Source organism: Oratosquilla oratoria, chromosome 41 (genome assembly GCF_046742065.1).
Source record: "Oratosquilla oratoria isolate Oo_2021 chromosome 41, ASM4674206v1, whole genome shotgun sequence".
Classification (NCBI taxonomy): Eukaryota; Metazoa; Arthropoda; class Malacostraca; order Stomatopoda; family Squillidae; genus Oratosquilla; species Oratosquilla oratoria.
Genome location: NC_134817.1, coordinates 22,028,636 through 22,054,083, shown reverse-complemented (window position 1 = coordinate 22,054,083; position 25,448 = coordinate 22,028,636). Strand labels below are relative to the sequence as shown.

The window sequence follows — 25,448 nt, the reverse complement described above, 5'->3', positions numbered from 1 at the left end:
CACGACGCGCATTCTCAAACGCTCTTGGCGGGAAAAAGTGAAACTTTTATTAGAATTCAGATCTCAAAGATATTAACTGTGACGTTTCCTCAATTAAAAGACAAATCTTGCGTAACAACATTATTTTCTTTTCATTCTTGTTTGTCTATCATATGTATTTGTCATACTTTATGTCGTTATGAGTTGAAAGCTCTTCTGACGACTACATTTTCCATTGGAATCTAATGCATGAGAGAAATTCTGCCTGTGCATGATTATCATACTTGCATATACGTAGCGAATGATGATAGACCATGATGTCATGCATGGCGGGAGAGGAAATAAAGATCTGTCAGTGGCGTGTTTTCTTGATAAAATGTATGATCGACGACAGTGCATGACGCCAACGCTCATGCAAATCATGCGATACGCGAGCTGAAGAATTTTACATCTTTGTTGTTTTTGTAGCAAAGAATTGATCTTCCGATGCTATCTTTTTACGTAATTCGAATTAAGTAAATAGATAGAATACAATACACAAAATGAAAAAATCACATAAAATCAAAGTTAAGGTGGAGGATATTGAAGCTCTATTAATATATATAATCATATATGTTCACATGTGTTTGTGTGTGTACGTGTGTGTGCGTGCACGTAAGTTCGTGTTTAAAGAAATATTCTAGGAAATCTGATCATGTAACTATCAGAGCATATCCTCACTCACTCTTCATCAGCGGTTGTTTTAATATAACGTACGTGTGTTAAGTGTATCCATAATTTATAATTATAATAAATTTGCTTAACCGATATTACATCACTTTTTATTTCTTTGCCCTGTCGACATGACGTCATAGATATATCACCCTCATAAAACGCTTGCTTCATTTTTTTTTACATTACTGATAACACGACACTCATATATCATCACATTTACCGTCACGACAAAACATCATCATTGCATTACCATTCTTCAACAGCGACCACCAGTGTCACTTATGTTACCATTTCATAAACCCGATAATAATTAGCCTGCACCCAATCACCATTTGTCATAATTTCTATATTTCTCTCGTTTAATAAAGATGATTCATCTCTCGCCAGAACAAGAAAGATTATTTTATTTCTTTTCTTTTCTTTTGCAGGTGTCGGCGTCGAGTTTGTTGACGACAGCAGCCGTTCTGTCTGTCGCGCAGGCCCAGTTCATCTTCCCGCGCCTGCCAACGCCGCCCAGGATTTTCTTTGGCGGTTTCCGGCCTATTTTCAACCGACGACCGCCGCCGAGACGACCTCGTCCCTTCTTGGTACCTGCTAATCAGTTTCTTCAGCAGCAACAGCTTGAGGAGCAGGTAGCAAACTTACAAGCTTAAGAGCATGACCCGGCAATGACGCCACAGCCTTGAGTTCCTCTCGAGGCTTCTGGCTGGATCCACAATGACGGCATACAAACTCCCTACAAACCGTAAAATTTCATGCCACTTTCTTTTCTAACATTAATCCATTTACGGCAGCTCGTGACTGTTTACAGATTTTAATCTGGTTAGCGCCAGACTGTTTTATTCAGCTGAGGGGAGACTTCCTGCCAGTTGAATGATGATGCCTTTCGTTAGCCAGCTTAGACAACACAAAAACTGAAACACTCGAACTAATCAAGAAGTATTTCGCTTTGTGCTGGTGATTTTTAATGAATAAATAAATAAATAAATAAATAAATAAACGAATAAACAAAAACAACTAATGAATAAATAAGCAAACGAATAAATACTAAATAGTAGAAATATAGTTAACAAGAAATCTCTCATGACTATGCAACTTAAGTTTTCACATCTTTTTCTTGTCTTCATATTCTGACAGCCCAAAGACGACATTATTCTTTCTGTAACTGAAAATGTTTACCTTTCTGTAACTGTCCCACTACAAGACGGACCCACCTGACAACGGTAAATCTGCAGTTGACCGGTTTGGCAATTTAGAATGCACAATCAAGCTAGCAAAAGTAGGCTAGTGCTTCCTCCACACTAGCTAGTTTAAATTTCAAGAATGCCTCACAAGTAGTGTATATGCACTCCTGTAGTAGCAGAAGTAAACGTGTAGTTTGTTAAAAATCGACAAAATAACGACTTTCTTCCTAAGACGGCAACATTGGAAACAAAATCAGAAAGAGCAAAATAGACACGGAAAACATTGTCATTGGTTCCACAAACAGAATTAAGAGACCTGACATAAAACAAAATAAAGATTCTGATTGGCTTTAATCCACAAAAAAGGACGCGATTGCTAAAGTGCACAAATTGTGTCATACATATTCAAGTAGCCTATGCACCCACTGCTAGGTTTAGAACAACGTAGAAATGAGCACGTACACAATTAAAATTATAAGTACAACAATGTAACCTTCTACTAATATCTCCACTTCCTAATTCCATTACAGCTGATATGTTTATGAAATGTATTTACTTTATTTGTATTTTGCCTTGTTTATTTTTGCCAAATATGTTGAAGGTGAACGAATAAAATTAGTGCTAGGAGAATCTTAAACCTGATGGCGATATGGACTTAGCCCCAGTTGTTGGGCTGCAAGTGACAGTTGCCATTTGCAAGATCATAACCCAAACCGACACAAACATGAAAACGATAATAATAATAAAGAAAACATTTGTTTATCTACACCTCTGAGTTTATTATTATTATTAAATTATTATTGTTATTATAATCATTATTATTATTATCATTATTATTATTATTATTATTATTATTATTATTATTATTATTATCATCATTATTGTTATTATTATTATTATCACCATTATCACAAAGAAACAGAACGTAATAGTAATATTAGATAAATAAACAAATGAATGACGCCTTGACCACCACTTTTGACAGAACCTGATCGTGCCCCCGCCTTTCTTCCGCCCGGAACCGCTACCGCCCCGCCCCACCATCATCACACAACCGCCGTCGCCGCCTCCACCGCCTCCCACTTTCCAGAGGCCCCAAAGTGTAAGTGGTCGCCTCCCTCACCAGCGCTTCTATCCTTTCTGATAATAGTAGAAGTATAGAAGAGATTCGTATTTTTTTTTCTCCAGGCATCCAATGATGCTGCGTGACGTTGGGCCGTATGGGTTACTTACTAGTTTCTTTTTTGTAATATTATTTTATTCTGGTTAAGGACAGCCTATTTCATTCGCCTGCGGGGAGAGTTACAGAACTAGGCGTGGGGTCTCGCTCGGCCGAGGTCCTTTCAGCCTTGGGACCACTCCACTCCGTAGTTGAATGAGAAGCTTACTACGCCAGGAGTCACTGAGTGGCTGCGGCCGAAGCCGTCACCTTTGCCCTAAGTTGGGGCAGGTCACAGTCACTGCTGGGAATCGGGAAGGGAGTGCGGGATTCGAACCCACAACTGGGTGCGAGGGCAGCACGGGTCCTCTTGTGCCGCACATCACCCTAGGCTGAGAGACGAGTGACCCAGGGTGACCTCGCGAGGAGCTTTGACCTCTTTCCGACGGAGTGGGGGAGGAGGAGGAGGAGGGTTAAGCCCTGTTGGTAACGCCGTCACACTATCCGGTTAACCTAGAAACCTCTGAGAGAGAGAGAAGGGGAGGGAGAGAGAGAGGGAGAAAGGGAGGAGAGAGAGAAGGGGAGGGAGAGAGAGAGAGAAAGGGAGGAGAGAGAGAAGGGAGAGAGAGAGAGAGAGAAAGGGAGGAGAGAGAGAAGGTGAAGGAGAGAGAGAGGATTAGATGTTTCGTGATTTCTTGTCTCACTCATAATTCCCTCTTTGCAGACGCAGCCCCCACCGCCGCCGCCTCCACCGCCGCCCTCTCGTCCGCCCGTCCCCCCGACCCGCCCAGTGTCACGCCCACGCCCCCCGGTGACCAACTTCATCCCCGAGAGCACCTTCGGTTCGCCCAGGCCGGATGACGTCATATTTGGTCAGCGTCCGGGGCCGGTCGTCGTCGGCCCGACGACGGTGGTGTCCACCGGAGGCTTCGGACCCAACATCATCGGCATGAAGCCCCCTCCGCCCCCGCCCCCGCCGCCGCCGCGGCAAATCACCCGCGCCCCCACGCGCCCTGCCCCTCCCCCGCCGCCCACGAGACCCCCCGTCATCCTGACGACGGCGCCGGTCCGCCCACCACCACCGCCGGCGCCGGTCGTCGTCTTCAGTTCGCCGGCAGCGATCACCCCACCTTCGAACTCGCTCGACGAACTGGTGGTCAACCCGGTGCCCTCGGTCAACGCCGGGGTCCTGCCCTTGGCCAACGAGAAGCCCTCGGAGCTTCAGCTCTTCCCTCCACTGAACCGCCCCGTCAGTCAATAGGTCTTGCTCCGCTTGTGCCTTTCGTTGGAGTTCGTTTTCTCTTTTTTTCTTGTTTTGTTTTTCGTTTTGACGAGACAATGCTTGGCGCTGGTTTCCAAAAAACATGGCTGCCTCCGGTGTGGTGCTCCAGTGATCCTCCGCTCCAGTCCTGGAAGGGAACAGGACAATCCAGGTCAACCGAGGTCGACCACCAAATTCACCCGACGGGGAGAGGTCAGAGGCGGACAAGTTTTCCGAAGTTTCGTCTTCGTCTCGACCTCCGTCGCCGGGGAGGTGACCCGAAGACAAGAACGACCGCAAGTCACCTCGGCCACGTACTTCACGCCTTTCAAGCTTGCTGTTCCCTGTGCTTCCAGCTGTTACCCTCATTCGCTTTCCTTCTTCTTCTTCGAGGTGCGGGACGTAATAGGACCAGTCATACTCCTCCTCCACCTCTGCCTAGGGCTTACCAGGCACAGGAACGCTTTGTTCATCGCTAAGGTTCAACAGAATCTTCGACCACGCCATTACTACGATCCGATGCTTATGAGGGATGGACCTTCTTCATCGACCATCACATCACCGTGATACTGCATCGAAATTCACCATAGGTTGCTACAATACTTGGCTTCTGGTCTCCACTCCCCCCCCCACCTCCCCCTATGGACCTAAAGCTACCCAAGGGCTTCCGAGTCCCTAAGATAAAGAAGGGCTTGGAGAGCTTTTAGTAATATGGGTCAACTAGGTGTAAACCTTGCATCAAGACCTGTTCAAGTTTTCGTGCTGCATGGGAGTGTGTGATCGATCACTGGTGTGGTGTCGTGCGTTCACCCTGGACATTGAGCTGCATTCATGAACTAAATTTCGGGGCCAGAGGAAGTGCCCAGTGATGAATGAATGCCTCTCTGGTTATAGTGAACAGGGTCTATAATCGTCACAAAGTTTTAGACCCTCGGCTCGTAGAACGGCCAAGAATTCATCTCATTTATGATATGCCAGTTGTGACCCTAATTTCATTTTGTGGGTTACAGCATACTGTAGCCAAAATATACATGGTTTTTAATGTGCATATATTATCAGACATGTATCCATGGCTAACACATTCAATTACATATACATTATATATACATATATGCCCACAATTAATGTATTCATACAGTTGCGCACGTCCTAATGCATGGAGAAATAATAAATAAATAAAACAGATAAATGAAACTACAGTATCCTTGTTCTGTATCAAAGTTGTTACAAAATTTTTATCTCTGCGAAATTTAATGTTGATACAACCGCAGACATGTTAATGAAATGTGCTTAGCATCATTAGATATAAATGAAATTTTTAATCGAACGTCAAGTACAAGTTTAACTGTGCATGGCAACGACTTTTCTCTGCGTACGAAGGCTGTGACCGGGAACAAGTTTCATTTTACCAAATGTGAAGAAATAAATTATCCTTTGTTTACAAATTAATGGTTCTCACAGGAATTATATGTCCAATATCGATGGTATAGAAGATATTTATTTATCCAAATGTGAAGAAATGAAATTATCCTTTGTTTACAAGTACTCACGGGAATTAATTGTGTCCAATATCGACGGTATAGAAGATATTTATTTGACCAAATGTGAAGAAATAAATTATCCTTTGTTTGCAAGATATTAATCCTCACGGGAATTCATTATGTGTCCAATATCGATATAGAAGATATTTATTTTATACAGACATTAGGTGTCATGTTCCCTTCAGTCGTGAAGCGGCAATATGTACACTTGGCTTTACCACGTATGACCGCAAATACGTGAAATAAAGCTTATCTGCTGAGACGAGTATCATTTTCCTGCCTGTTTTAACCTAACAGCAATATCCTAGAAAGAAGCTAGGCTCGTGAAATCCCGTCTCTATTCCCCTGATTTTTCAATTCTCCGGCTTCATTCTGTCGTACCTTACAAAGGCGGAGCATGCCGACAGGAGACCTTTTGATCCATATCTAGGTCGGATGCAAAAAAAAAATCATAATAATAAAATAATAAATAAAAACTATAATAATGTAAATAACAAATCAAATACATAAATAAATGCATAGGTATAGTTAAATAATAAACAAACAGATAAATAGTAAATAATAAATTGACATAACTAATAATCAGACACAAATGATAACAAAACAAAAACAATATAAGATAAATTATAATCATTACACTATCTTAGGTATTTATCTAAATGGTTTTTAAAGCTTTGAACTGAACTACATTGCACTACCTGTGCAGGAAGTTTATTCCATTCATTAACTACACGGTTGGCAAAGTTGTTTCTACCTACTTCCAAATTTAATCTATTTCCGGACAGTTTGAGACCATTGTTTCTTGTCTGATTCTCATTCAATGTGAAAATTTGGTCACTTTTGATGTCAATTCCCTTTAAAATCTTAAAGATCTGTATCAAGTCACCTCTGAGTCTACGCTTTTTTAGGGAAAACAGATTCATGTGTTTTAGTCGATTTTCGTATGATTTATTTTTGATATTTGGAATCAGTTTTGTGGCTCGCCGTTGTACTTTTTCCAATCTGTCAATGTCTTTAATGAGATTCGGTGACCATATGGAAACAGCATATTCCAAATGTGGACGAACTAACGATTTATATAGCTTAATAATGAGTGATGTACTTTTGAAGTCAAAAGATCGCACAATCAGTCCCAGAATCTTATTTGCTTTCTCAGAGGCTGAAATACACTGCTTGGATGATTTGAGGTCGTTACTGATAATTACGCCGAGATTTTTTTCACTATCCACTTTTGTTAACGAATTTCCAAATAACTTGTAATCCCTACTTATTGTTATTTTTACCCATGTGCATTACCTTGCATTTGTGTTAAATTTCATTAGCCACTTTTCAGACCATTGCTGTAATTTATCTAAATCTTCTTGAATATCTAATTGGTTTGAGTGATCATTTGCCACTCCGCACAGTTTTGTATCATCACCTTTGTTTACATCTGACGACTTGTCACCTCTAATGAGAGACCATTTCCCTTTCCAACTACATAACAACCCTTCTAAAGGTGAATATTTACATAATTTAATTACCCATTATTCTTAAGTTTACCTACATTCACACGGCCTTGCTGTGGATGTGCTGTGTCTTGAGAGTAGTCTAGGGTGCCAGACGTCCTCCTTTAGGCCGGACAGTCCTTTTGAGCACTTTGTCCTCCATACGGCGCAACCTCACGCCGGACGTGCATTTGTCCTCCTTTCTTGGGGTGTGACAAAAATAAATGAATTAGAAAATGAATAAAGAATATGTAAATGAATAACCCTAGGTATACAATAATGCCGTACAATTAAATTATGTGGGAGTACCCAGGCCAAGGTCAACGTCTGAGCTCGGCAAGCCGAAGTAGACAAACTGCACAGGACCAATGTTGTGAACGTGTGATTGCATGATTCACATCACACCTCAGGCTGCAGTCCTGAGGTGGCCACGGTGCAGTGTGGTTTGGCAGTTAAATTATGAGGTTAAGGTGTCTGAAAATGCTGAAAAGAAAGACTTTGTTTAACTCTGACTGGGCCAAGGAGTTTGGTAATCAAGGTTTTGTTTGTGTTGTAACTTAGTAAGAAATACATTTTTTTTTTTTTTTTTTTTGGTTGGTTTCATTAGAAGTGAAAAATGTTATTCACTTTTATCCACCTCATACCGAGGGGACGTCCTAGGATGAGGTGGATGGATGGGGTGAAGGGGCTTTGGGGAAGAGGGGAATGTCTGTTGAGGAAGGATGGAAGACAGGGGTGAATGGAGAATGGTTGTATATGGATGATGTTGTGATGCATGAGGTGGAATGGGCGGGGGGATGGGGGGTGAGGTAGTATGTGTGAGCAAAATTTGACGCAGCCCGAAGGGATTTCTCCCCGTCCTCTCATTTTATGCAATGGGGGGACGGAGAGAGGGGGGGTCGCCGATTTAATGAAGCGGCCTTGCTGTGGATGTGCTGTGTCTTGCGACACTGCTTCTGACCCAGGGCGGTGGACAAGGTGCAGGGATGGCCCGTCATTCAGGGGGTGCTAAGATAGGAGGGAGGGTGGAGGGGTGTGGAGTGTATTCAGGGATGGAATGGGTGCGAATGATTTTATGCCTTTTTCTTTTTGGCTACCCCCCTTGTAAGGGGGAAAAAGCCTTGGTATATGTATGTATGTTCATTAGAAGTGAAAAATGCTATTCACTTTCAGTTTCTTATATATTATATATATATATATACAGGTAAACGTCGACTTACGATGGCCGCGACTTACGATTGTTCGACTTTACGATGACGACGATATGATAATTTAACCCCTTCCATACGGTGCCGCACACGTAGGCGTCATGAGGAGCAAGTGGATTCGCGACGCTGCCATATCGGCGTCATGATTATATTTATTGTAGTCACCCCTGTGTTTTTACATTCTCTCAAATGTGCCCTGAATCCCATTCTCTGTGGTTTTCAAAATTCGCGGGTGAAAGAGAGAACGATCGATATAAGCGGTGACTATATTTTATGATGCGAGTATTATTACGTCACGTCGTACGGCTGGCATTGGCTGCTGCCCGCGAGATTTAAGTTCCGTACTGAAAATACATATTATAGTGTTTGAATATGGTAAAAAGGATAAAAATAATTAAATAAACTACTGTACATGTTTAATAGGCTATATTCAGTATCTCTGGTGGTTAATATACAGGTAGGCTAGGTACAGTGACCACGGAACAGTGATACACAAATTGGGGATCGACTTACGATGAAATCGTCTTACGATGGCTCTATCGAAACCTAATGCCATCGTAAGTCGACGTTTACCTGTATATATATATATATATATATTATAATCATCCATATGCAGTGTCCTCCTTTTTGGAAATTTGGAAATGGCCACCCTACTTGTGACACTGCTTCTGACCCAGGGCAGTGGGTGAGATGCAGGGATGACCCATCATCAAGGAGGTGCCAAGATAAAAGGGAGGGAAGTGGAGTGTGATGGGGATGGAATGGGAGTGGCTTTTATGCCTTTGTTTTTTGGCTACCTCCCGTGCAAGGAGGAAAAAGGCCTTTGGTATATGTATGTACATTCACACAACACAGATAGACATCCATTTGGGGAGAAACTACACATAGGGATTCCTGAGAACCAGCATCATCTGCCAAGGAACTGCAGTTTACTGGTCTGAAAAGTTCAAGGTGACAACTGATTAACAATACAAGACTTACCATAAGAATTTATGAATTGTAGTTGAACTTCCTCAAACCATGGGTCTCCTGTAAGATTTACCTTGCCTCTACAGGTCAATGTTTATCACAATGTATTTGTCTAATTTTCCTTTTACTTAAAACCTTTTCTCATTTTTAATCTTTTGATCTGTAAGAGAAGAAACCTGAGAGTAAATGTTGGGGAAATTAAGGTGAGGAGACAAAGGATTACAAAGGTGGAGCATGCCGACAGGAGACCTTTTGTCCATATCTAGGTCGGATGCAAAAAAAAAAAAAAATCATGATAATGATAAACAAATAAATGAATAAATAAAATCAATAATAATGTAAATAATAAATAAAATAAATAAATGCATAGGTATACATACATATACCAAGGCTTTTTCCCCCTTACAAGGGAGGTAGCCAAAAAGGAAAAGGCATAAAATCATTCCCACCCATTCCATCCCTGAATACACTCCACACCCCTCCACCCTCCCTCTCATCTTAGCACCTCCTGGATGACGGATCATCCCTGCACCTTGTCCACTGCCCTGGGTCAGAAGCAGTGTCGCAAGACACAGCACATCCACAGCAAGGCCGCTTCATTAAATTGGCGACCCCCCCATGCATAAAAGAAGACGGGGAGAAATCCCTTCAGGCTGCGTCGAATTTTGCTCACACATACTACCTCATCCCCCATCCCAACGCCCATTCCACCTCATGCATCACATCATCATCCATATACAACCATTCTCCATTCACCCGTCCTTCCTCAACAGACATTCCCCTCTTCCCCAAAGCCCCCTTCACCCCATCCATCCACCTCATCCTAGGACGTCCCTTCATGTTCACTCCCTCCACATCTGCCTTCCATACCTCTTTTACTAGTCTTTCTTCACTCATTCTTTCCATGTGTCCAAACCATCCTAATACTCTTTCATCAACCCTATCTCCCAACCCCTGTTCTCCTCCTCACCTCATTTCTGTAAAACCTATTTTTCACCTGTGTAGCACCTCTTGGATTTAGTAATCCCTCCAAGATGCTGATGCCAGCATCCTTGTGTACCACTCTCACCTCGTGTTACCTCTGTAGGCATCATCGTACCAAAGTGTTAAAGGGATAAAGACCTTTTGGTACATACGTATTTATGCCTAGTGATAGCTCCCCATCTCTTCATCAACCTATCACTGACTGGTTTAAACCACTACAATGTGGGTAGACAAACAAAAGTAATTTAAATTCAAATTTATTGTCAGATTATTCATTTTATTCCCATACAATCTACATACCCCCTTTGCTAACCTTCAACAATCTTATGACCCTGACCACAAAAGATCCGAGCATAAACTGAGGTATTACAAAATATACCATTAAAACAATAGTCATATTATCCCTAGCCTTCTTAAAACATAGTATTACTTCCAGTACACAAATCAGGTACCCTATGCATCACTAATCCTGTAATTTAGAAAACCAACTCTTTTATTGATTCTTTAATGCTTAAGGTCCCACAAGGCTTTAGGAAGGAGTTGCAAAATTCAATAATGTGATCCTGCCAATACAGTCAAACCCCATTAATTACATCTAAAAAATCACAGGCCTTTTGTATTGAGGATCACATTTTGAAGATGATCCACTGTACATAAAATACTGCTATAACAATGAAGTTGCGACATATCCTGTGCTTCCCTCTGAGTTATCTTAATACAATAACATGAAAACCCCTCAAGAAAACGATGAACCCCTTTCCTCTAAATGCACAATGGAATGGAGTGCAGAAGCCGTAGCTCCCTTCACTTTGCTGTGCTCTTCAAAACTTGCTGAAAATGTGGCCCAAAATCCAATGTAACCTATTCAACCCACATTCAATTTTGTTACAATTTTTTTTTTTAACTCAAAATGTGTTCTGTAATTTTTTTTTTTTTTTTTACAAACCAAAGTTCCACCAAATTTCACCACATGCAAAGGGCAATTATCAAAATGTTATAATCACTGTTGCTTCAAGTTACACTGACTGGAAACCCGCGGCCCCGCAACGGCTGGCGATTGTCTTCAGGCCTTCCCGTACATCTCCCTCAGAAGAAACACTGGAGTGTTGTCTGCGTTGTATTAGTGTCTGAGTTTCCATGTCACTGGCTTACAGTAGCAGGACAAGGGGAGCGTCGCCAGCTGTCCGCTCTCCTTGTGTGAAAAGGCGGAGAAAAAAAAATAGTCTAAAGAAACAGAGATCTTGGACCAGGTCTGGAGACGGAGCACCAGCCCTTGGGGCCTCCAGATGGGGGGGCGAGGGCGTTGACAGGTTTCGAAGACGACCATGAGGGAGATGATTCTCTCTGACGTCCATCTTGCAGGACCACCAACTGCAGGTACCCATCGTTGGTCCCCTATCAAAGTGTTCTACAGGAAAGACTTCCAAAACTATTTGAGGTGTAAACAACATTTTTTCAAACAGACAATTCAGTTTCCTTTTCCTACTATCTGGCTCGGCTTCTGCCTCTCTGGAAACCTCCTCTCTGAGAAATCCCTCGTCCTCGTCCGCCCGGACCCCCCTTCACCTTGGGCGGGGGGGATTTCGGCCGGAGAGCTTCAATGCGTTCGGTACATCCTGTGGTAATGTTCCCGTTAGAGAAATAACTGGCATAGGCATCTGGGTCAAAGTTGGCACTTGTCAGTTCTGGTCCTATAGTCAGCCATCCTGGCCGTATGGTACTGTCACGTCCAAACAGGTGCAGCCTGAAAGTGGACAAGAAGGTTCATGAAAATGACCACTGAGCAGAAAGTCAAGTTTTAGTTTCTATGTTTGTCTTGATAGGGATGTGGTTTAACATCACAAACTCCCTCCTATCAGGAGGCTAGGATGGCGTCCCTTACAGAGGATTATGTTTGTCTTGCATTTCAATAATATAATCATCACTGGATTTGTGGTAAAGTTCTAGTCACACAATTGTTGAATATTTTACAATAAGCATTAAACATTTAAGCTGGGATTGGTTAAATATATGATAACTGCCCAGGGCTAAAAAAAAACTTAGCATCACTACACTGTGAGCACTTCAATTCTGGTGAGCAAGGAGTTGTGTGTTTTGTGTGTGTATATGGTTACAGCATTACTCAGCTCTCATCCAGGAGGGTGATAGCTATTAATCACAAGACTAAAACATGCTCCAAAACTGTGACGAATCACACACGCATAGCCACACTTCATAAGCATCAAAACCCATTAATGCCCCTTCTATCTCAACACTTTATAAAATGTGGGTTATTCCTGTCCCATGCCACACTGTTTAGGTATGGCATAATGCAGTGAGAAACAACACTTCAGCTGGGCCCAACAACTGTACCTGGTTTTCCCCTATCACTTGATCATGTCCTACCTCCCCTCCACACATACACACACACACATATCCTATCTATCTATATACCGAGGGATTTTTCCCCCTTGTAAGGGAGGTAGCCAAGTCAAGAGGCACATACCCACTTCCACTCCACAAACATCCACTCAAAATAATTTAGTGTGGATCTGTTTGGATCACATAACCTTTTCACTCGTTCACAATCTCAATTCAAACACCCTCATCTTTTCTACTCTGTTCCCTGCTCAAAAGACATACAGGCAGCCTTCAAGGCTGTCTTTGCCCCATATATATCATGGGATAAATATAACAACAGATAAATAATACTTACCTTCTTCTACCTAAACAAAAATGTTCAATGATATGAAATATTTCTACAGGCTTTTCCAAGGAACCGTACTCTGCTTCCTCGGATATAATGAGATCAATATCTACATTGGCGTGGATGAAATCACCATCTGTTGATCTTCTCACTGTTCCCTTGATACCCATTAAACAATGTTCCTGCACGAGAAATATCATGATTTAAAATAAAGTTAAAACAAAGGTATATTTTAATACATAATAATCTACTTAATCAATACATTGTTGCTATGAGTCTCATACATACATATACCAAAGGCATTTTCCCCCATACACGGGAGGTAGCCAAAAAACAAAGGCATAGAAACCACTCCCACCCATTCCATCCCTTACATACTCCACTCCCCTCCCTCTTATCTTGGCATCTCCTGGATGACAGGTCATCCCTGCACCTTGTCCACTACAAGTATTGCTAAGTGGAAAACCTGAAGCCCTTCAGTGGCTGGAAATGGTCCTCGGAACTTCCCATAGATCTCCCTAGGAGGAAACTTTGTACTGTTGCCCTGGGTCAGAGGCAATGTAGCAAGACACAGCACATCCACATCAAAGCCACTTCATTTAATAGGCAATTCCCCCTCTCTGTCCACTCATGCATAAAAAGAGAAGATGGGGAGAAATCCCTTTGGGCTGCGTCAGAATATCATTCACATATAACCATTCCCTAACTCCCACATTCCCCACCCACTCCTTCCATGCATCCTCTTCCAGGGAAGGAAGAGGAAAATCCTCACCCTTTTCACTCCTATCACATGCCTCCCATTCACTCGGTCCCACTTTCACCCTGCACAGATTGCACCTCATTTCTCTCTCCGCAATACTGCCAGTTGATCTTAGTGCACCCCTCTTATGGAAAAGGTTGATGCCTTAGTCTTCTTTCTCCTCCAACTCATGAACATTTTCACTCGTTTGACACCTTAACTACAAGCTCTTATGGCTTCATTCACCCAAAGGGTGAAGTATATGGACTGCATAAGTCTCATTCAGTCAATATTCTGGGGACTTTAGTGATATTGAAACAGAAAAACAAACACATGGAGAGAGTGATATATATATATATATATATATATATATATATAGAGAGAGAGAGAGAGAGAGAGAGAGAGAGAGAGAGAGAGAGAGAGGAGAGAGAGAAGAGAGACACATTACTTTTAACTTCTATTTCTCTTGTTACCCTCCTAAACCTTATCTTTTCCACCTCTATGACACACCACCACTCTTTGGTGCAATAATGTCCTCAACGACAGTAGTACTGGTTATTGCTGACAAAATAATAGAAAAAATCTCCCTCTCTTAGACCCAGTCTAGAGACTGGGTGTCAGCCCAAAAGAAAGGGGTTGGCAAGATTTTGAAATGAGGAGCAGCCATCTCCACCTCTCACCACACCTCCTCATTAATACATACATACATTCATATACCAATGGCTTTTTCCCCCTTACAAAGGAGGTAGCGAGGTAGCCAAAGTGAAAGGCATAAATCCACTTCCATCCATTTCATCCCCACATACTCCACTCCCATTCACCACCCTTCCCTCCTTTTATAAAAAAGTTTCAGAAGTAAATAGAAAAAAACGTTCCCTTTGGGTCATGTCATACTTTTATCCAATCCTTCTTTCATTCTCCCCTACTGCACTTGCTCTTCCCTAATACAGATATTATTCATACATCCACGACTACATCACTTTATCATCCATTTGCAACCATTCTCCACTCACACCTATCTCTTGCCCTCTTCCTTCCATGTTCAAGATATTCCCCTTTTACCATCCAGTCCATTTTCTGTAGTCCCTTTAAGTTCACTCCATCCACCTCTGCCTTCCACACTCTCTTTGCTAACCTCTCTTCACTTGTTCTTCCCATATGCCCAAACCATCCAGGTATTCTTTGATTAACCCTACCTGCCAGATCTTCCCCCTCCTGCTTTTTGCCTTACCTCCTCATCTCTTACTCTATCCATCCTCATAAGACCCAGCATACTTCTTTAAACACTTCATATCAAACAGTCATACAAGCTCTGAGCTCTCATCTGGGAGGTTAATAACTGTCAATCACAATTCCAACACATGATCAAAGACCATGGTGAATCACACTTAAGCTTCTCCTTTTTTCCTTCCTTAAATTCAAAGTCTCTTCCCCATACAGTGTACAAGAGCTCCTTCACACTATCTTCTCTTTTATGTTCATAACCACTCATTTCTCACAACACTTTTCACTTCCCAAAGACACTTACTCACTTCTCTTACTCCATAATTTACTTCCACTCTCACTCCTCCATTCCCTGCCCTATGCGACCCTAAGTTCTTCACCTCTTGTAGCCTCTCTCCTGTAAGACTTACCTCCAACTCACTGCCACCATCCCTCTCTCCTTAATGGCTCATCACACCGAGCCATTTTTCCTCCCACAACCTACCTCCAACCTCCATTTGAATAACTAGACTATAACTTTGCTTACAGAAATCTAAATCTCTCTAAGAACATTTCAACTGTATGTCTAACATTTGTATAGGTTTACGATCTCTAAGTTCATCATTCAGCTTTGCTATATATGACGGAAAGATAATTCAATATTTGGAGAGTTGAAAAATAGAATATTGTACCAGAAGTTGTTTTTTTACTCAAAGAAACTTTCAATGGTCGGCACTGGTGAAGCTGATAGAAACCCAGTATGATAACCCTATTACACATCTCAACACCTAAATTGTGTTCACAATTTCGGGTTTCTACTATCAAACACATATTTCCAAACTCTGCCACTAACTGCCTCAGACCCTTGTCTGACCTAGCCACACGTGCAGTGTCATCTGCAAAACAACTGGCTTATCTCCCAATTCCTCCCATTCACATACCATCCCCTTACCTCCACCCATCACCCTTGCATTTACCTCCTGTAACCTCATCCATGTATACATTGACCAATTATGGTGACATTACACAATGCTGGCATAACCCCACTTTCACATCAAACCACTTGCTCTCTCCATTCCTTAACCTAACACATTGGTGTGCACTGGTCTGAGGACCAGTGCACACCAATGTGGTACTGCAGGTTTTTAGTCAAGGAAACAATCATTATTATTTACAGAGGAAGAAGAAGACAAAGAAAGGAGAGAGAGAGAGAGAGAATAATAATAATTCCAACAACAGCTACACACAATAAAATGTGTTAACACAATATATAACTACATACACATTCTATTTTTCATATATTTTTGATTACCAAGAAACAGAACTCTTATACAACTACAAAACTTACACACCTTAGTTCTTTGAAAGACTGCTTTACGTTCTAGATTCTTGGACGGTCCTGGATTGTCGATGTTTGTACGAATCCAGCAAATGTCTTCACAACGTCGGAAGCCCCACTTTCGAAGGCACTGCCGCCCTAGGTCTAACCCCTCTGACGAGCCACACCAAAGGAAGATAAAACTACGAGGGGCAGCCACCTGCAACGTTTATTTACAGACTGAAGAAATACATCAAAATCAAATGATGAAATAACAAAAAGAAACTGCAGATAACTTAGGTAAAATACAAACAGAAAGAGGATGAGATCTTTATATAAAAATAGATATACAGTTTCTATACGATTAAAGAACTACTAGTACTTTGCTGTACATGAGTATTTAAGTTACTTTATCCCCTTTTCCTAGGATAATACCAAACACTGCAACTTTTGCTGAAAAAGAAAAAATATTCTATGGCATAGCTAGACTCCTCCATATTACTAACGTTTAATTACTTCAACGATGATAATAATAGCTGATCTGAGTTTTACTGACCGAAAACCCGCACCCACACAGAGGCTGGCAACAACCCTTGGGTCTTCACATAAGTTGCTCTGGGAAGACATATTAAGACTGTTGACTGTACTGTATTAGTGTGGGAAAGTGTCTAAGTCACTGACTGAAACTAGAGGGAGGAGGGAATCAGTCACTTGTTGTCAGGTTGTGACAAATAATTAACAGAAATATAAATGAAACTGACGGAGAGATTCTGGGATTGATCTAGACACCAAATGCCAGCCCCTTTGGGCTGCAACTCTAGATGGAAGTGAGGAAGGTTTACAGGTTTTGAAAATGGGCAGCAGGGAGATCATTCCCTATTTTCCATTGTGCTAGACTACTGCTAGCACGTACTCATCACTTGTCCATTATCCCATGCAATGTATAGGAATAGACCAACAATGGGTACCTTTTAGTGTTGCTCTTGCAAAATGGAGGTCGGAGAGAATTATTTCCCTGATGTCCATATTCAAAACCCAACAACACCCTCGCCTCCACCAGGAGGGTTCCCACTCTGTCTCAGAACTGGGTCCAAGGTCTCCTTTATTAACTCCAATTGTATTTCCTCCACCTTTTCACATAAGAACCGATCGAGTAACTGTTCCCCCCCTCCTGTGACATAAAAAACAATCCTATAAGGATACTATACAGACAGCAGTCTACAGTTTCTTCCTGAAATGGCTTATGTGAAGGGCCAAGGATTGTTGCCAGCCACTGTGGGAATGGTGCAAAACCCATGGGAGTGTGTATTGAAGTAGGGATCGCAAATGAACTCAAACAAGATAGTCTGTCTTTGCTATAACAAAATACTTTGGTCATTTAACGGGGGGTAGCCCCACGCAATGAAGGGGCCCAAACAAGTGTGATATTAAAGGAATGCAAAGTACACAAGGTAATAAAAATAAAGCACAGAAGAGGTCTGATACTTCCCATAAACATTCATTCAACTGCTCATGTTGGACATATTTAAAATTCCTTTGTAATGTAGTGTCACAATGTTTCACACCCTTTTTGGCTACCTCCCTTGTAAGGGGGAAAAAGCCTTGGTATATGTATGTATGTATGTACATCACAGATTTTGAGGAGCTCAATGGGATAACATGAATGAATTTAAGTCCTATGGTATAAAATGACCACAGGAAAGAATCAAAATTCAATTAAATTTCTAACACTGATTTGATTTAATGTCATGAATTTGCCCTCTCAGGAAAGGCTAGGAGAGTTCCTCCTACCCTAGGACTTTTTGAAGTAGGCAATTTAACATAATAAGCCCTTACTACAAACTTGCTTCTAATCACAATACCCTTATAATGGAAGAGGCAGTCATAACACGAAGAGTGAGTGTATGCTTTGACTTGGCCACCTTCCATTATAAAGGTGATAAGGCCTTTTGTTATGTTGATATTAGTATAAAACACTTGAATTATATACATACATATATATGATACATATATGTATATAAAAATTTGACTCATGAAAAGGATCTAAATTTTTCAATATGAATCACCAAACACATTTTCTAAATAAAAACAAACAAGAAAATTTATATATATATATATATAAATCAACATCAGTATTTAAATCATGTAAAACACCACTACTCAATACTAATACAGCCAACATTTCCTTAAAAATAAAATAAAATAAAATAAATAAACATATGAGAAAGATCTACACTACACAAGTTTGACTAGAACTTCAAACAAAAAGCCAACCAAGACTCAACCAACTTTTCCAGCAAAACCCTACCTGAGCAATATCAAGCTCCATGATTTGCTGCCAATCCCAAAACTGTATATTTGTGACACCATAGGTATGTTGGTACTCCTCTAACGGTGGTTCAACCAGAATGACGTCAAACTTGGTTGGAAGTTCTCGCAGGTCAAAAGCATGAAGGTCAGCATTCAGGTACATAGGTGGTGTTGCGGTCTGGCTTATCAAGTCATCCTTTAATCAAAACAAAATAAAAGAAATTCGTGTAAGCACCATTGACTCAAGGATGTGAACGTAACTGTAATTATATATTTGTCTAATTTATATATTTCCGTCAGAAATTCCTTATCCAAATTTCATTTTCTTGTCACCAGTATTTCAAGCACAAGCAAATGATTACGACAAATTTAGCAATATCTGAAGATCGTATTTCATCATTTAATGTGAGTGTTTCTATACTTGGGGACACTCCAAGAGGCAGTCTCGATGGTTTGTACCTCCAGATTGAGTTGAGTGCATTCACAGGTTTTGTAGAGTAGCAGGAAGAATATCATTCTCCCTGACGTCTATCTCACAGAATGCCTGGACGGCGAGTTGGGTACTTACTTTAAGTCGTATTAATTCCCTGAGCTTTGGGTACTCCTCAAACCTGTCAGCCAATCCCACATCACGAATGAAATTCTGTGGTCGCTGCCCAGTGTCTACAAAGTGTTGACAGTAGTCATTATGGGGATTTGCCGACTGTGTGCCCTGTTGGAATGAAAGAAAATGTGTAAAGAGAATCAGACATGAGAGAACCAAATTACTCTTTCAATATAGCGACTTTATGAAGTTCTTCTGGCTCTCACTAGATGATCTTAGATCTAACTTCTTAACATATTCCTAAATACTGAAGAGATGGTACCTAAATAATTATTCATATATACATACAAACATACACATTCTCCCTTTTTTAATAATCAAACTGCAATAAACATATCAATATTCTTTTTTTAATTCTATTCTTATCAAAAGGTTTAATATCAAGGTACTAATATGGGCTACCCATAAACTGAACAAAATCAGTTTGTCATCACCCACAGCCAAACACTGAAAAGGCATCACTTGTTTGAAGATTTAAACATTACGTTTTACAAAAGGATTCAATCACTGTGTTCTGGTTCAGAACAAAACTTTCCATTCTACATATCATTCATTAACTACGTGTAATCCATATTACAGTTTTTTTCCCCTTGGCCGTATTAATGAGAAAATCAGAATATTTCATTGACATTTCACATGAAAAATGTACACAGTGGGGGCTCCCTTGTCACACCCCCTCTGTCCCATTTACTTGTTGTCATGCATGGAACCACCATTCGGGGCCAGGATCAGAAAGAGTCATCAATGTGGTAAAGCAAAGGTTAAAGGGGACGGTACAAAAGAGGGACAATAGTACTAAAGTAACTGTATATAAATCATTATATTAATGCACTGTTTGCTAGACCATTGTCAAGTAGGGAAGGGTGAGAGTAAGAGACAGGTGCGACTGGAGAGTAGCTGTTGGGGAGGGGGGGGCACAATTTAATGAAGCAGTGGGAATAAAACTGCTTCGGCCATCAGGTTCTGAAGTGGAGGTATGTATTGCTACAATGCCTCAGACTTAAACAATGGGAAGGGATCAAGGAAGACTACTCATCCACAAGAAACTAAGATGGAAGCGTCTTTTTGTGCATAGAAAAGAAGAAGAAAGGAAAAAAAAAAAAAAAAAAAACTACTACTACTACTACTCAACTATACATGCATACCACATGGACATAATTGAAAGTGTAACCCACCTTAAGAAAAGTAGACGAATCTGTGTACACCATATTTGCCTCTTCCTCTTCTTCATAGTCACCTTGCATGCTCCGCCTTTGCCTCTTGATCCTCTCCTGCTCATCTTGTTGTTTGTCGTCATTTCCTAATGCCTGACCCAACTTGTCTGCGCTTCCAACTCCGAGCTGCATTCAAGAATGAGAGGGCTATACCAAGAACATTTCACCTTTATCATTAAACCTGTCCACTGGCCCTCCCCCGCAGCCAACAGATGAGATAAATTAGTATTATTAAATATATTACCAATGTTATCTCTTCTCATCTTTGGTATCCCTACACATAACTAAGTTTGACTTCCACTAAAAGGCATTCATTCCTCTTTAGTTAACCAATAACTCTCTCTGGTTCAATCCCACAGCAGACTTGCTGCCTTAAAAGTCTAATGATAATAATTATAATATAATAATATCAATGACTATAAAAAAAAAATCTAAAAAAGGACTGGAATAAAATTGTACAACTATCCAAAATTATCAAATAGTTGAAATGGGTATCAAGAAAACATGAACAGCTATAATATCAAATGACATTTTATTCATCTAAAAACTCTGTTTTCAGTGTAGTTGGCAGGATACAGGGATGACCCATCATCCATGAGGAGCCAAGATGAGATGGAGGAATGGGTGGGAATGAAATGGAGAGGAGTGGGTATTTTGACTTTGGCTACCTCCCTGGTAAGGGGGAAAAAGCCCTTGGTACATAGATAGAAAACTCTCAAAAGTTATAATCAACTAACATACCTGTCTGGCAAGTAGTTGTCTTCTCTGCTTTTGACGCTCTTTTATGAGCCACAATTTACTGGTCCCCGGCTTCTCCACACTCATGGTCCTGACCTCCACTGCTTCACAGGAAAAAAAGAAGGCAAAGAAAAAAGGGAAGGAAAGAAGAAGGTGAGAAATAATATATTATTGCTTACTAACAAAGAGAACAATATTTACACAATCATAATAAGTCCTCTTTTTACATTTCTGAATTACACAAATTTGTACTAAAATGTCTTGTTTGAGGCATAGTTAAGAAATCAGTGACACCAATTAGGTAATGAACAGTTGGGGGTGACCACAACTGTTGGTTGTTGCCAAATTCCATTAATGTTCATTTATTTACATTTTTAAGCAATACCCCAGCACTTTCAGCCTTGGGGGGCAATACTGCATCAGGGGCCAAATTTATAAATTATCCTAAACCCTAAGTCTAGACATAAATCTTCAAAATGGCGGAGATTTTACCTAAATCCTTATGTTGACGACCTAAATGCCTAAACATAAGCATTTAGGTCACCAACATTTAGGTAAAATCTTAGTCATTTTGAAGATTTATGTCTAGACTTAAGAGTTAGGATCTTTTGTAAATTCGTCCCCAGAGGTCTAGCCAAAGAGGCGGTAAAGAAAAGATTTAAGAACAATAGCTGATCAGAGGGGGTAATAAAAAAATTAAGTAATCAGCATTACTTTACAAGTGGATTAATCTACAGCCATTCAATGGTGTATGACTCTGGCCCCTGGGGATATCACTAAAATCCCTAAAATGTTTACTACATTAAACTTTTTTTGATCAGATATATTTTACTAGGGAAGAAAAAAAATAAATAAATAAACAAATCAAATAAAAAAAATATATATATAAATCTAAACCAATTCAAAGTGAAATTTATATATCCATTACAGATTCACAAATTCTATCATTATTGCACCCATCCACTCTGATCACTCAAGATGAGAAAAGCAAGAGCACATCATGACCCTTCTCCTCAATAAATGACAGTACGAGTTATGTTATTTACCCCCCACTAAAAAAAAAAGAAAAATAAATAAAATAAAATAAATAAATAAATAATAATAATGATAAAAAAGGCAACAAAACTGGCATGCATTCTTCATCATGAAATAAAGATTATTAGTTTAGTAAATAATGCAACCTTTTTCCAACTTCTTATTGAAATAATTTTTCTTGTGAAAGAGAAAGAGAGAGAATACAGTAATACAAATCTCTTATGACCATAACAGAAATGGTAATACTGATTAACACATACAACCCTATATTTACCAATTAATCGACACTAATAGAAAATCTATGATTACTTGTAAATTCTACCATCCCTCAGCACCAACATCATACTAGAAATCAGGCTGCCACACTGGAGTCACAGTCCACATAAGGCCTCTTCCAGTAAAACGTCAACTGTAATCAAGCCCTTCACCATCACCACGACTCCACCTCTTATTATAATAATAATAACAATAATAATAATAATTTTATTTGGCAATGAATTAATATACATGAAGTGCAGATAATGAAAAGAACACATAGTTCGAAATAACAATTACAATTGCTGAGGACAACACAAAAAACCATGTAAGCTTATTTCCATTGCAACAAACAGAAATGCTGGTCATCAGCAATGAAACACAAATACCTACCACCTATCTATATCAAATACTGGGTTGTACTATGGTTCTTGTTTTATGTGTTTTCATATTTACAGAATAAGCACTTTGACATGACTAAAAGATATCATATGAATATAGGAAATTTCAGTTATTCCTTTAATATTGATGAATGATATATGCTAGGGATTTTGAAATTTCATATCCTTTGATGATGTTATTTTTGTCATATGTTAATTTTTGTGATCTGATACTACTACAGTAAGGCTGATTACAGCTTGTCCATCTTTCTCAGATTCTTGCGGACAAATCCTGAGCTATAGGGTCATGCTACCTGAGAAGCCTGGCTCGTTATTTAATGATCATTATTTGTGACCGATTCAGTGTGAACAACTATGGCACAGGTGTTATGGTTTCTAAATAACAAATTTTGCGATCAGGGTGTTCATTTTTTCATTTTTTGAAATTCTGCATTCAAGACAAATTTCTGTACCTGTTCATTGTAAACCCCACAAACTTCGTAACGTTTGCCACATTTAACACTTCTTGACCTAATTTTTAATTATTCTTTTACCAAAGAAATTCTTCCACATACTTAATTTAGGCCTATATCTAAATTTCTTTTTTTTAATGATTCCACATATGAACATTTTATATTATCAATTGTTCACATGCGACTATGACCATTTACTCACAAAACCTAATAGGATCCAGTTATCACCATCCCTTGATTATGACTTGACAACTTCCTTTTAGTAAAATCTCGGTAATGTCCGAGTAGGTCTAAATGGGATTCGATTTGCTAATTTCACCCAAAACTTTTCACAAAAATATTGTCACAATAATGGTTTGTAAGAAAAACTCAACAAAGATATAAACCTGCTATATTTTTCTAGCAAAATTATAGTCTGAAAGCTATGTCATTAGTATCTACATTACCAATACATATATTTCTAAAACCTAATCAATATTTGACAATACCTATCCTCACCAGACATCGTCAACAAAATACCCATTTCCCTCTTTACCACAAAAATTTTGGTTGTGACGAGAAAAAAAAAAATCATCACTATAAAATGAAAATAGTCACATTAAAAGAAAAAATTATACTTGTAAGGCTAAAATGGTCTAACAGCCACAACTGCAATATTTCATTATTATTTCTTCAATATACTCTGACATCAGGGTGAAATGGCGTCAAATAGAAGTAATTTGGACACGGCTCTGTCCAAAAAAATTAAAATAAATTTTACCTGATACACATGATTCGTTGATGTACACCAACTCTAGATAACCGACTTGTAACCACCCTCAACTGCATTACCAATCAAGCTTCTTTACTTAGAAAATAAGGAAAACATTGAAAGGCTTTAATCAATGACATTTCTTACCTTTCAATAACTCCCAGTCATTTTATAATACATATTTAGATAATTTACTAATTCCATGATACAGTGGAACTCGAAATTAGTACAAATCGATGTCCTCCATTTCACTTATAACTGATCACATTTCACTGGATAATATTTGACCATTATCTTTACATTCAAAGTAATATGAGGACAGGAACTATACTTCAAGACTTTCTGAGAATCCGTCCAACTGACACATCACCCAGATTCAGTCATTTTCAAAATTCAATATCAATACGCACCAAAATGTTATATATCTCTATTTCTACTCAGCACTGTTAAATTCAATCTACTGATCACAAATTATCTAGTTCAACTAATATAATGAATTACCTCAAGTCATGAAGTTGGTTTACGGTCCGTTTCGCTGTTTGTTTACAAGCACGTGAAACAAATGATGAGGGATGGGCGCGGTAATTGAGATGCCTAATGCAGAATCTGGATTACTATGCTAGTCAATGCACTCTCAAGCATTTCCTACGATTGACTATATTACTTACTTCCAAAGATAGTGGAGTTCTTGACTTTACAATAGCTGTCCTTCAACTTTCAAATCGCCTGTCTGGCTCCGACGTATTTCACTTCTTATGGTCCTATGTACTTTGTTGGATCTGCCGGACCGTAATTCAGACTTTGGCAAAACGCCCACAGAATTTAATGAGGTCAAATTTGTATGAGTTTTTATTCAATAAGTTTCAAATGATTTAAATACAGTGATGAGTTTAGGAAAACGTAATACGTCTACTCCTTGGCCTAGAAGCAGACACTGACTTTTCGTTCACCTAGATTCCACGTACAATTGGTCGAACAGGAACTCAGTACTGCATTTCAGAGTCACTAGAACAAGGAACTGTGGGCAAACCGTCACGTCGCGACAGAACGTGCTTGCGAGTTGTGAGTACGTGTAAATTTTTCAGAATGTCAAATAGATTAAAGAAGACTTAATGCCATGATCCTGGCAAAAAAAACAACGTGATTTCGAAGTAATTCCATTTGTATGCCATTATTCTACCTAGAATTCGTGCAGAAATGAATGTTGCCGAAACAGTGTTCAGTTATGGAAAAATACAATAAATAAATAAAACGTT

General features: G+C 39.7%; 3 protein-coding genes across 9 annotated transcripts in view; 2 read left to right on the top strand and 1 right to left on the bottom strand.

Annotated features, from left to right (window-relative positions):
- LOC143021132 (uncharacterized) overlaps positions 1–6,098 on the top strand; it is a 13,882-nt gene extending 7,784 nt beyond the window's left edge. Inside the window, exons 3-5 of the mRNA XM_076178423.1 lie at positions 1,122–1,325; positions 2,863–2,979; positions 3,761–6,098. Of these exons, the coding sequence (XP_076034538.1) occupies positions 1,122–1,325; positions 2,863–2,979; positions 3,761–4,297 (858 nt within the window). The 3' untranslated portion in view covers positions 4,298–6,098. The remainder of the gene's footprint in view (positions 1–1,121; positions 1,326–2,862; positions 2,980–3,760) is intronic.
- Positions 6,099–10,730: 4,632 nt separating this feature from the next.
- Mettl14 (methyltransferase like 14) lies at positions 10,731–25,106 on the bottom strand. Of its 7 annotated transcripts, none has more exons than XM_076178220.1 (8): positions 24,861–25,106; positions 21,302–21,399; positions 20,522–20,686; positions 19,311–19,454; positions 18,741–18,938; positions 16,467–16,652; positions 13,182–13,354; positions 10,731–12,230 (listed from the first exon to the last, which is right to left on the bottom strand). In XM_076178220.1, coding segments are annotated over exons 1-8 (1,224 nt in total). In that variant the 5' UTR covers positions 24,862–25,106; the 3' UTR covers positions 10,731–11,971. The 7 variants fall into 7 exon arrangements, with proteins under 7 accessions (XP_076034335.1, XP_076034337.1, XP_076034336.1 ...); XM_076178222.1 differs by having other exon boundaries at positions 21,302–21,402; positions 24,861–24,999; XM_076178221.1 differs by lacking the exon at positions 24,861–25,106 and adding an exon at positions 24,694–24,838.
- Positions 24,948–25,448, top strand: part of LOC143021131 (uncharacterized) — a 14,771-nt gene continuing 14,270 nt past the window's right edge. Inside the window, exons 1-2 of the mRNA XM_076178422.1 lie at positions 24,948–25,031; positions 25,147–25,258. Coding sequence (XP_076034537.1) covers positions 24,948–25,031; positions 25,147–25,258 — 196 coding nt within the window. The remainder of the gene's footprint in view (positions 25,032–25,146; positions 25,259–25,448) is intronic.

Bases quoted from the DNA above. Each gene is read 5' to 3' on its own strand.
- Mettl14 (XM_076178220.1), bottom strand. The intron at 16,653-18,740 runs GTAGGGTTTTGC...TAAACGTTGCAG, and splicing joins TGGAGCTTGATATTGCTCAG to GTGGCTGCCCCTCGTAGTTT. The intron at 12,231-13,181 runs GTAAGTATTATT...GTCCACTTTCAG, and splicing joins TTTTGTTTAGGTAGAAGAAG to GCTGCACCTGTTTGGACGTG.